At 39.3% G+C, this 12474-nt stretch overlaps 1 protein-coding gene across 3 annotated transcripts in view; it reads left to right on the forward strand.

The window, feature by feature from the left end:
- cadm2b (cell adhesion molecule 2b) overlaps positions 1–12474 on the forward strand; it is a 157993-nt gene that overhangs the window by 135814 nt on the left and 9705 nt on the right. For all 3 annotated transcript variants that reach the window (XM_086216502.1, XM_086216504.1, XM_086216503.1), the window contains 5 exons: positions 1519–1671; positions 2354–2491; positions 10416–10574; positions 10878–10968; positions 11149–11327. In XM_086216502.1, the coding sequence (XP_086072628.1) occupies positions 1519–1671; positions 2354–2491; positions 10416–10574; positions 10878–10968; positions 11149–11327 (720 nt within the window). The remainder of the gene's footprint in view (positions 1–1518; positions 1672–2353; positions 2492–10415; positions 10575–10877; positions 10969–11148; positions 11328–12474) is intronic.

Below are 12474 nucleotides of genomic sequence, written 5' to 3' on the forward strand. Positions count from 1 at the left end.
AGCTGCCTCTCTGATGGCACAGCTTGTTATTAAATTTTAATTCTAGCTTGAAGTTTGTTTTTTATTTACACTAGTCTTTATTCTTGGATAACAAAGACTTTCACACACAAAAAAACGTCTTTGGGGCAAACACCTTTTTTTTTTTTTTAAACGTATGTGATTATAAGATAATGATCATCAAATGACAGGGTTTAATTGAAGCAGTGTTGATAATGACCTATGTGTGTTTAAACCTAATAAGCATTTCGTTCTAATCTAATTGCGCATCACGTGTCTGCTGTGTATGTTTATTGATAAAATCAAATGAGAAAAGAGGCAGTGATTAATGATTTTCATAGAGATGTCCTCCGTATCTGATGGCGCTCCACTTTACATTAGCTACGTTGATTAAATCCTAATCGACACGTACTTCTGCTGCATTTTACCAGATTCGCCCTGTGTAGTTACAATCCAATAGTGTTCAAATTACTTCAGATGAAAGAGTGTCCGGGGAGGGAGCTGGCCAGGCCTAAAGGGAAGGAAGATTAGGAATGTGTAATTTATTAAATGAAGAACATTTTTCTTTCTTGCCTCTGTGGTTGGTGGCCAGTCAGAGCAGGTGATTTGGAATTTTTAAATGATATAAAAGAGGATAAAATGACCTTTTTCAGCTGAGCTGCATATTTTTGTTCTGGGTTTAGGAGCGTATTGTTATACACCTGACTGAGGTTGAACTGGGAGATTTGGATAGAAGTCAGTTCTCTACATCAAGGCAGTTTAAGAAATCTCTGAACTCTTGTTCATAACATCTAGTAGTTTGGGAATCCTAAGGTGGGAGCTATCTTAAAAAATACTGTTTAGCTGTTGTCTCGATGGTTTGAAGAAAAAACAAAATGTCAACACAAGTATTCACCTAGTATTTCTGCAGTTATTGCACTGCAAAATGAAGTAATAATCCAAGTTATGCGCAACACAGTGAAACTTCATTGCATTAATTTATATCATCAAGTATATGTTTGAAGCAATGCCAGTTACTCATCACATTTTGCTTCAAGTCATCATTACTTTTTAGATTGATATATCAAACATCATCATTTTGTCAAATATGACAAAGTTATACATAGAAATATTAAGTGGTACCATTTTGACTGCATTTGAGTGTATTGTTATTGATTGTGAATCAGGCTGGAAAGCAGACAGGGACGTTTCCATATTACAGTATTTATTGTCTGGTGAAATTTAGCTGTTAACTGGCTTCTTGTTTCCATTATACACACCAATTCAATTTCTAGATTCCCTCTTGTTTCTATCTTCATATTTCACCTTAGGTGTTATTTGGCATGTTTGTTATACATGACCTATATAATATTTGTTAGCTTTCACTGATTTTTGCTATCTTTTGCTGCTGTAAGTCTTGAAATTTAGTTGTGGGACTAATAAAGGATCATCTCATTTCTACTGGAACCAACACTCTTTGATTTTGTCCTGCATTAACTCTTTTACCCCCCCCCCCCCCATGTGTCATCCTTTACTCTGCAGCTTTGAGGGACAACCGAATCGAGCTGGTTCGAGCCTCGTGGCAGGAACTGACCATCAGAATCAGTGACGTCAGCCTGTCAGACGAGGGTCTGTACACCTGCTCGCTCTTCACCATGCCTGTCAAGACCACCAAGGCCTTCCTCACGGTTTTAGGTGAGCACGTCCTCTTCGTCTTCACAGACCGGTTACCTGCTGCTACATCTTCAGGTTCAGACTTTGAAAATATGTTTCTGCAATACATCATCCACCAGAGTAAAGGATGGAGGTTACACAGAGGCAAGACAGAAGCCAAAAAAATTCCATCAGGATCTTTTTCACACTTGAGAAAAACCTGACTGTCAGAACTTTAAAAGAACATTTAATGAGTTTTAAGTACATTCTTTTTTTTCACTGAGATGACCTTGATCAAGTAACTATAACCTCAGAAAAGAAAGTAGCTGAAATCAGTTTGAACAAGCTATGTGTCTGACTTTATTCAATTATCAAAATAAATTGTTGTCGTATCTGTTGTTGAATCTGTTCAGGTGCCTACATATCTGTAGTAATCATCTGTTTGTTCATTTATTCATTTAGCTTATTTGTGATATGCTTTGGTTTTATATTCCATTTTGCCTCAGAACACTTTCCAAACTAGACTTTCATAGAATTGTAGAATTAAACAAAGTCCTCATTTGCACAAGCTGAATTCTCATAGAAAAACCTGCTAGTTTAGATCAATTACAGCATTTGTGGCAAATCACACAGACAAATTCAGATGAATACAGCGGGAATTATATGCAGGTATATGCAGGTATTCACTGAATGAGGAACTGCATGACGTCTCCATTCATCTCAGGAGTGCCAGGAAGGCCGGAGATCACAGGATTCACCAAGCCTGCCATGGAGGGGGACACAATCACCCTGACATGCACCACATTGGGCAGCAAACCGGCTGCCAACATCCGGTGGTTCAGAAATGACAAGGAGGTCCAAGGTAAGCGTGCGGTGTGGATTTCACCGAGCATGGCATCCTCTCTTGTGCACTGTTGGTGGAGGCTTTGCAGTCAAGTCATTCAGCTTCTACTTTCCTCTGCGCCGCATTCATCTTCTTTCATCGTTTCCGTGGCCAGCGGTTTAGTGGTGCCATGATCCATGTGGCTGGCCGGCGTTTCTGCCATCATGGCAGTCTTCCACATTCTACCACCGGGCCGCCACTGCAATTCACCGTTAGTTTCCAACATCGAATTCAGTGAACAATATTTTACCATTTTTTTCAGTTTCTATTGTGTTATATACGGTATGTGTTCCTCACTTCCTGTCTATCTATTCTATCCATCTGTCTATTATCGCCAACACTCCAGGGGGGTGACTTTTTACTGTGTCACTAGCGAGTGGGAACGGGTGGGCTGAATAATGGCGACGGTTGCAGGAAACTGACCGTGGCTACTTATTTTCGTTTTGGCAAGCTTGAAATTAACATTGTGTTCTGAAGCTGTTACAAAATTATTACCTCAGCTCCCGAGCTCACGTCACAATGGAGACAGAAAGCCGATTAGCGAGCTTTTTTTTGTTGTTTTTTTTTTTTGTCAGTGTACCGGAGCCTCAGATCTCTTGCAGTTCAGTTCATTAAGATGAAGATGTAAGTGATCTTTTTCAGCACAACCTGGCCTATTTGAATATGAACGCTCCTGTAACAACCTGATATTGTGAAGGGTTGCAGTACCACAAAAGAAAAGGCAAAATACGCATTGAATGTTTTTTGAAATACGTGATACATTTTTAATTTTTAATTGCTGTTAGAAATATTGATCAAAGTATCAAATGAGGGCTTCTGACGATTGATGGAAGGAAAAAGAACAGCAAGTTCCGGCAGTAGAGGAAGAGCCTTCAGCAAGTGTGGATGTGTGTGTGTTTCATGTGGTGTGTTCAGTTAAAAAGAGATTTTAATTCCTCCCTGTTTGATAACCTCCGCAGCACAGAACTTCATGTTTGAATATGATGAGTCGATCTTACCGTGCTCCTCATTCCTACTTGTAAGCGAGTGGAACCCATCCATCCTATCCCCAGGTGGCTCTAACGGAGTGCTTTATTTCTTATTTTTGGAACAACAGAAATGAAGATGAGTCAAGAAAGATATGCAGAAATGCAAACTCAAAGAGGCCACATAACTAGCTTCACCCCGTCTGAGAGAAAGCTCCAACAAAGACGGTGCATTAGCAGCAGACGGTGCAGTGTAATGTGAGCTGATCACACTAAACCAGCAGAAGTTTCTGTTGTGCCTTACAAGCGCTCACTTCCTTGTAAACCTCTTTCCTGTCTGAAGTTCAGCTCTTTGTTTTTTATCGCTTTTATCATCTTATTTCTGCTGTAAAAAAAAAAGAGGCATAAGAAGACAAAAACATTAAAAAAAATAAGAATGGAATGTTTTTCCTCAGTTTGATAGCAGAGGTAAGCAGTGTGGAGCTCTTTAATGTAATGGAGCCTGCTGTGGAGATTCAGTGTGACAGTTGCTATTTATTGAAGATTTGCACTAGAAAGCTTTTTTCCTGGTGGTTCTGTCTGTGTTTGCCCAACATGGCATGATGATTGATGCGAGAGGGGCTGGGATATGAAGCTTTCTTGTTGAAATGACACGCACGTAGATTCCTGAAGGCCAGTGGAGAACCGGCACAGACTTGCTGTCCATCTAAAGAGACATAGAGAGTTTCCTTTTTCTTAGGTGTGTTTTCAGATATACATCAAACTGAATCTTTAATTCCCCTACTTTCAAATTTCAACAAATGGATATCAAACAAATCTCAAAGAAATCCGTGAAATGATTGTGACATCTTTGCATCTCAAGATTTGCTGGGACAGCTCATTAGAAACAATAAGAAGCCGGTTAGGATCCTGGTTCAGATGTGTACTGCTGTGGGCAGAGATTAATGTTGTTTTTCTATCAAAAGTGATTCAATCACTTTTCATTGACAACAATTTCTTGAAATTATTATACAGTGTATTATTATTATTATTATTATTATTATACATTCAGCTTTGGAGAATGTTCCTCGGTGTCAGCACACTTAAAAATTTTAAGCTTGAACGTCACCAGGTCCATAATCCACCGTAATCTCACTAGAAACAGCTCTGTTTGTGTAGTGGTTAAAAAAAAAAAAAAAAAAAAACAGCTCCCAAGACAGAAATTAACGCTTGATTAAAGTTAGGATTAGGTTAGATTAAGGTTAGGGGTTTGCTGTTAACTTTACAAACTTTACTAAAGTTATTCCTGATACCTTTACGAACAAGGAAGCATCAGTTAGGGTAAAATCTCTCATCTCCGACTGTAACGTCTTGTGCTTGTTGCTATCACGCTGACAGGTAATCACCACAGACAATAGGGAAGCAGTCTAATCAGCTGACCTGAGTCAACAGAGGATTCAACTGCAGTTCGTGGTTGCTATGGTGATGATAACCGCTTAGTCTGTTGTGATGAACTTGGATTATGACTGTAGCTCTTATTGCCTCACTATTTATATTTTTCTGAGAGAGGAGACTCCGAAAGAAACTGACAAATGGCAGAAAAAATAAAAGAACATTCTCTCCAATATATTAATGGGAATTCAGAATAATTTCCACATTTACCCAAATGTCATGATAGCGTGATATGTGAATTCCATATCAACAAAAAAATCATGTGCCCCAAGTCAGCCTCAAACTGATGTCTTGTATAAAATGTATTTTTATGAGCTTTACTCGGGTACAATAGGCTTTATTAAACCGCTTGGGCAAACAGACCTGGTGTGATGCATCCCCGAGTCAAAGACAGATAAAGAACAAAGCTGAGACTGGAGGGCTCGACTAAAAGACTTCATTTCCATGTCAAAGTGTCAAAGAGGGGGGAATGTCAATCAGTGCTCGGGATCCAAATCTTTTGTAGATGCTGCTTTAAAGCTTTCTTTAGAGAGTATGTGCTGGGAGCAGCATGTTTTGCAATTGGTTCTTTTGTGGTAGATCATTGCCACCAGTGTCTGCTGTCAGTCAAATCTATCCTCATTGGGGGGAGCAGTTTACAAAGCACCAAGACGACAGCAGGTGTAATAGCAAAAACATGTCATATTTATTTCATGCTCTGATGATTTGTTTTCCAACAATTTATATTAGAAGCACACCAGCATTACAAACCTCAAAATGCAAATGTCATCCAGTGTCAAATAATTTGCTTGCAGACTATAGAGCCATACAAATTATTTGTGTCGCTGAATGACAGCTCGGCTTCAAATTGTAATCTATTGAGGGGGAGAAAAAAAATCCACCTGCTGTCACTCTCTGCATACGCAAAGTGACCTATATTGGCTTATATTCCTTTCATAGTGACACAAAAGAACATTCAAACACACATTTACACTCCGACATTTATTATAGCCATTTTTATGTGTGTGATACCCCTCTGTGTTCCCTGTTCTCTCAGAGAAAGCAGAGCAAAGATGAAAAAATCATAAACTTTCTTATTTCATTTTTAATATCATACACCCTTTATAATGCATACATGCCTGGCTCCCTGCAGCTTGCTCACTTTTTCAAGCGTGTCTATTCTCCTGCTTTAAACTGTCAAATGCAAATGGCAACAAATCTGGCAATTTTCTCCAATCAATAGAAAATGTTAGAGCCTGTTGTCACCACCGCGGCTTCTGAAAGTAAATTGGAAGAGCTGATCAGTGTGTTTTCACTGCAGCATTAAGCATGCGTGGGCTGTGGTGTCTTTCAGTGCATCTTTCAGGCTTTTGTGTTATTTTCTCAAACTTATTTCAACCTCTGTGCTTCCATTCATAACAGTGTCATCTCCCCTTACATGCGCTTATGTTTTCACTGTCCCCAATTATAGTGCAGATGATCTTATCTTGTGCTGCTTCTTCAGATGTTGCATCGCATCCTCATCAAGGTTATAACTTAATACCAGATTATGTACCTTATTCATAAATTAGATAAAAAAGGAATGAGCAAAAAAAAAAAGAAATGTCACTCTATTATTGTGTGGATTCCTTTTTGTTTGTGTATCAAATGTCCCTCTTAGTTCTCATGCTTCCATCCCGCCCCCTGCAAATAAACCTAATATACATTTTAGTCATTTGATTATTGTCAATTTTAGTCTCGTTTTAGTGGACAGAATCTGTCACTGGACAAACATTTTCTACCTTTATTTTTTTATAACATGACTTGGATACAGGATAATAACATGTAGTCATTTATATTGTAATGCGTTTACCTCTTGAGCTCTCATCCAAAATACTAAAACTCAGACTTGTCTTAATATGATCAAAATGTGTTGATTTGTCCTGTAAAATACTTAATAACATGTCTGTGCTTCTACGGCTTGAACTATTTTATGCCATTTATCACAGTACTACTCCTGCGAGGTGCTCGGCTTGTTCAGCTATAACTGAAATGCAAATTGCCAACAATACCCAGAAACTGCATGTTAGCATGACCTTGGTCTAATTTAATTGTCTTTAGTTCTTAGTGACAGTTCGTGAAGTCAGACAGAAGAAAGGTTTGCAAAAAGCATGATCTGTACTGTTCAGTGGAAGACATACCGACAGTATATTTGATCACATACAAGCTGTTTTTTCTTGCTCCCGGTTATGTAGGGCAAATGACGTGTGTGTGTGCACGCGCGCGTGCGTGTGTGCGCGCGTGCGTGCGTGCGTGTGTGTGAAAAGGAAGACTAATGAACTAAAAGTGAATGAAAATTAAAACAGCACTTTTGGCACCATATAGCACCGTGGGGGTTCTAGAATATCTTCACATCTACAGTTCATTAGGTGGGCTAGTTGCATTATTATGTGGGGCTGATCTGCACCCTTGGGCACTGGTCTGTTGCAACCACCTGTGTTCCTCACGCAAACCCCCACGACTACACTGATTCTGTCTGGACCGAGGAGATGTAGGTATTTCAGTGTGGTTTTAATCAGATCAACCCCTTTCTTGCCCTCAATCTGCCACCTTGAGCCAAGACTATCACAGCGCCCCACAACTCAGACGGAGGTGCAGCTTCATCACCGGCATGATGATTTCCCCAAACTTTAATAACCATAAACGGGAGGAGACAATGAGGCTGGGAAGATATTTATGCTTCCATGCCAGCTGTGGCCGTAATGTTTTTAGGGTGTCTGTCCAGTTGTGTGTGTGTGTGTGTGTGCGCGTGTGTAGAACCTGTGAGGAAGTGGCCTTTACCACAATAATGACAGCTATGAAATCAAGACTATAATTAGCGTTTGAACTAGACCCTTTTATTTAAATTTTCAAACCTTCATTTCTTGTGTCTGTTTTAGTCAAATTTGCATCTGTTTTGATGTTTCAGCTTAAGTGTAATTGAAATACAAACGCCTGAGGGAAACCATTAAGGCATTTTAAACAGCTGTTGTGATTGCATCATAAACTAGACATGGTCAGTTGCCCGTAACTGCCATCCACAGAATGTAGCATGCTCATCTTCATGTCATTATTCAACCACCTCCCCCTGTTTGCAAATGGAATGATAAAATGTCAAAGCACACAAAATCCATTACGGCAAGTAAGAAACATTAAAAATTTTGTACAAGTCAATAATCCGATATGGCTACCACAGGAAGTAGAGATTTCAGATCATTCATTTCTTAGAAGAAGTGTCCTTTCTTGAACATTTCATCACTGTATGAAAAAAAATTCATCAAGGCATGTATGAAATATTTGAATTAATGAAAATGAACAAAAAATGAGGATCTGGCTTGGGCTTTATTGAAAAGGCGTACTATTTCAACATGATATACGGCAGACAGGAGCAGTGGAGGAAGTGGGAGGTTACAGGGGTAAAACAGATCATCTCTCTGTGAAACCTGGTTCAGAGGATACAAATACGTGATAACCTTAAGCTTAATAGATACCAGTATAAAAGTTGAAGTCTTTTTTTTTTTTTTGGAACCCTGTTTCTCAAATCAGATCTTCTTCTGTCTACAATTCTGTTTGAAAGTGATAAGATCAGATATATATTTTTTTTCCTGACATCTCCAAACTACCTACAAACCATAAACTCAAAATGTATCCACGGAGAAACGGCTTGGGAATGACACAAAAGGTGATTTTAAATGCTACTGGCATCCAGACTGAGATGCATCTGTCGAAATCTGATTCTTGTTAAGTTTCTCCTTGATTTCTCGACCCCCTCAAAACAAATTCTTATGTGGGATTTTAGGCATCATAAATAAAATTTGAAATTTGATTTGTCAAAAAAGAAAAAGATCTTAGTTTGTGTGGTTTTTGGTCGTCCACAATGTCAAAAATTAATCTGGAAATGCAAAAGACAGATTTGGGCCGGCATTCTGAACGAAGCCTACGTCTGAGATCCAATAAGAGCCTGTCACTGCAGCTCAGATGCAGATGTGGTGCTGACAGGAGCACCTGTAAGCACCTGAATCTAGATCTGCTTCGCCTCTTGGGGGTTCGGTTCAAAGCGGGCGCACCTGATGCACATGTACATTCTAAGAAGCGCTGCCTCTTCGTGCTCTCTGGTGATGCTAGCAGCCTCCTTGAAACAGACTGACAGACTCTTTGTGGCAAGCTCCGATGCTGCAGGCAATTCGACGAATGAAAAGAAAAGCTGGAGAGATTTGTGTTTGACTTCAGACAGACACACACTATCGGCCCCTTTGTATTTTAGGGCAAGCCGTTTGACTTTGGTATTTACTCAATTATGTCATCTTTTCGATGCGTTCACCAATGAGACGCCCACCACTTGCCTTCTTCTTGTTAGCACCGCTTTTAGTTTAGAAGTTGCAAGTTTTATTTTAGTTTCATAGAGGTTCTTAGTTTAACCATGAAGTAAAAAAATAAAATAAAAATATTTACCCTCTTGAACAAACAAGACAAAAAGACTTTGAGACGAGCTTTTTTTTTTTTTTTTTTTTTTTTACTGTCGGTGAACTTGGAGATTACTTTTGAATGCCAGTTGCATCATCACAAAAGACATTTAGAATAACTTATTAGTAACAGTGCGCATGAAGCAATCAAAGAGAGTCTGAGGAGTGTTTAATAGACAAATGGACAAAAATGTGTGCACTCCCTGTATGTGTGTGTGCGTGTGTGTATTTGTGAGCGGGTGCATACAGTGCGCGTTTATCGATCGACTCAGGTTCACACTGAATTCCAGAACATCCAGAGAGAATTACAGGAGGAGGATGTTAACAGGTGAGCAGTGTTGCAGCTCCAGTGAACATGACAATATTCCAGGTAATACCTTCGCCAGTTTTGCTTTGTTAAGGGGCAACAGTCTCGTACAGTAGTTTCCAGAAAAGAGTGTCACAAGGTGTTGACAGCAAACCCAGAAAACTACCAAGAAGGGATTTTTTTTTGTTTTGTTTTGTGAGTCATGAAATGAATACAAAATCACAGGATTGGAATAAATTGAAAGACAAATTAGGACCTGTAGCAGAGTAAAAGGGGGATGTTTGGTCACAACTGGTAAGAATAGAAAGGGAAGGTGTGACTCCGCTGCTTGAAATCCTCTATACACTGCAGGGGGGCTTGTTTGTGTTGACTTGGATGTTTAGGAGATGGTCCTGGAGGAGCAAACACACCCAACCAACCGAGTCGATGCTCACGCTGCTCTCTCCTCTCACTATTCACTCTACTTTGACTTGACTTTCAAAGACCAAGGATTCTCTCCCTCAAAGGAGAAGCACAGAAAAACAACAACACTGCAGCTGTCTATGTCAGAAAAACAACTTGAAATAAGATTTCAAGTGATACAGTTTTATGTTTCTCACGTTTTAGTTAGCATTCGAGCCTCTCAGGTGCTCTTGTAAAAATAATTTTTTTGTATGAAAACTGTTCCACAACAACATTAGCGATTCATAAGTACATCTTTCCTCCTGTTTTTTTTTTTGTTTTTGTTCGACTCTCTGCAGGGACTAAGGAGGTGAACGCCACTGGGAAATCCTTCCTAGTGAGAAGCAGCCTCCATTTCCATGTGGACAGAGGGGATGACGGCGTGGCATACACCTGCAGCGTTGAGCATGTGTCTCTGTCCAACCCCTACATGACAACTGAGGTCCTGGAGGTCCATTGTGAGTGGAGTCATACACACCCTGCAAAAGCTGGATTAGGTTTAAGATTAGCATTGAGAAGAAATACTCAAATTGAGATTACATTTATGTCTGCAGGTTTAGCTTTGCATTTCCTCGGGATTAGAGAAGGATTAGTTTGCAGGTAAGGGATTAGTACCAAAGCAGAACAGGGATATGGGCTAGAGCTAAGAGCTGCCCAATGGGTAAAGAGCTAACTACTGCTGTACTTTGCCAGTGTTAGAGTTAAAGCCTTTAACACACAGTGCTGTCACAGCTTTGGATTTTTATGTCTCCTCCTTGCAGATGCTCCCCATCTGGAGATCACGGGTTCACTGATTATTCCACAGGAAGGGCAATACTTCAAATTGGAGTGCGTTTCCATAGGCAACCCAATGTAAGTTGGCTACAGCCTAAAAATGGGATGAAATTCAACTTCCCATGCATTACAGAATATCCAAACTACTGTTTATGTATTCATAAGCAGCAAAATAATCCCAAAATCTCATCGGTTGTTTTATCTGTTTGTTTGTTTTATTTGTTTTGTTGTTGTTGTTGTTGCTTTTTGCTTCTCCAGACCTGAACCAGTGTTGTGGTCTAAAGATGGAGGAGAACTGCCAGACATAGATCGTATGATCGTGGAGGGCAGAGAACTTACTATCACCACGCTAAACAAAACAGACAATGGCACATACCGCTGCGAGGCCAGCAACCACCTGGGGACCAGCAGTGCTGAATACATACTGTTTGTATATGGTGGGTACTTGAGTGAGGGCTAGTCTTAACACCGGTGATCAGCTCAGCTGCCGTTTCACGTTCAAGGCCTTACTTTGTGCCAGGAGATAGTTTGTCTGTCTGGCAGATTTTCACAAAGACGAATGAAGATAGTCTCAAAAAAACAAACGGTGTAATAATAGGTTGCCATGATCTCCTGGAATTACAGTGCTTCTGTCAGGTAATCAGCGCCAGTCATAACAACTATTGGAGTTGTTGCCATTTTTGTACTTACACGTGTTAACAGAGCTTTTATTGCCAGTTTTGTGGGAAAAGTCGTTTGTTGACAGATTGTTGAAAGAGCCTCTGCAGCCTTGTAAAGGATAAGTGGATACAGCAAATGGTTATTTAGAAAGCCATAAATCTGGAAAAAGCCTACTAAATTCCATTTTAATTAACTTTTTTTTTTGTCTATAAATCCATGTTGGAGCTGCTTGTATTCAACTGAGATTTCAAGAATTTAACAGAGTATTTTTATTTCTCCTCACCTGCAAATAATGTCATATTTTGTTTTTGAGTCACTGAATGATTGTTTAAAATAATACATATATATATTTATATATATATATATGTGTGTGTGTTTATATATGTGTGTGTGTTTATATATATATATATGTGTGTGTTTATATATATATATATATGTGTGTGTTTATATATATATATATATGTGTGTTTATATATATATGTGTGTGTGTTTATATATATGTATATACAGTATATGTATGTGTATATATATTTTTATACATTTTATATATATGTGTGTGTGTGTGTGTGTGTGTAGAGAGAGAGATAGAGAGTGCACAGTGATATATCATAAGTAGTTACTGCATGATAGTGATGCAGCATAGGATGAAATTGAAGTAAAAGGCGGCTGACCACAGTATTTGTCCGCCTCAAATGGTCGGGGGTTTGCAGAAATTACATTTCCTCAAGAATTCACCTCCAATCTGGCTGTGGCACCATGCAGTATAACCCAGTTTACTTCACTGTACTCCACATATTGCTACATAGGTTTAGCTTTTCCCACGAAGAAACAGAAAAAAGTGTTAAGGATACAGAATTTAGCTTCTGAGTGGCGCCTGGAGGAGAGATAAGTTAATCCATGGACAGTGAAGGAGCTGAGAGAATA

The sequence above is a fragment of the Aulostomus chinensis genome, chromosome 10 (genome assembly GCF_037954235.1).
Source record: "Aulostomus chinensis isolate RoL2024-O1b breed Wild chromosome 10, RoL_Achi_v1.0, whole genome shotgun sequence".
Classification (NCBI taxonomy): Eukaryota; Metazoa; Chordata; class Actinopteri; order Syngnathiformes; family Aulostomidae; genus Aulostomus; species Aulostomus chinensis.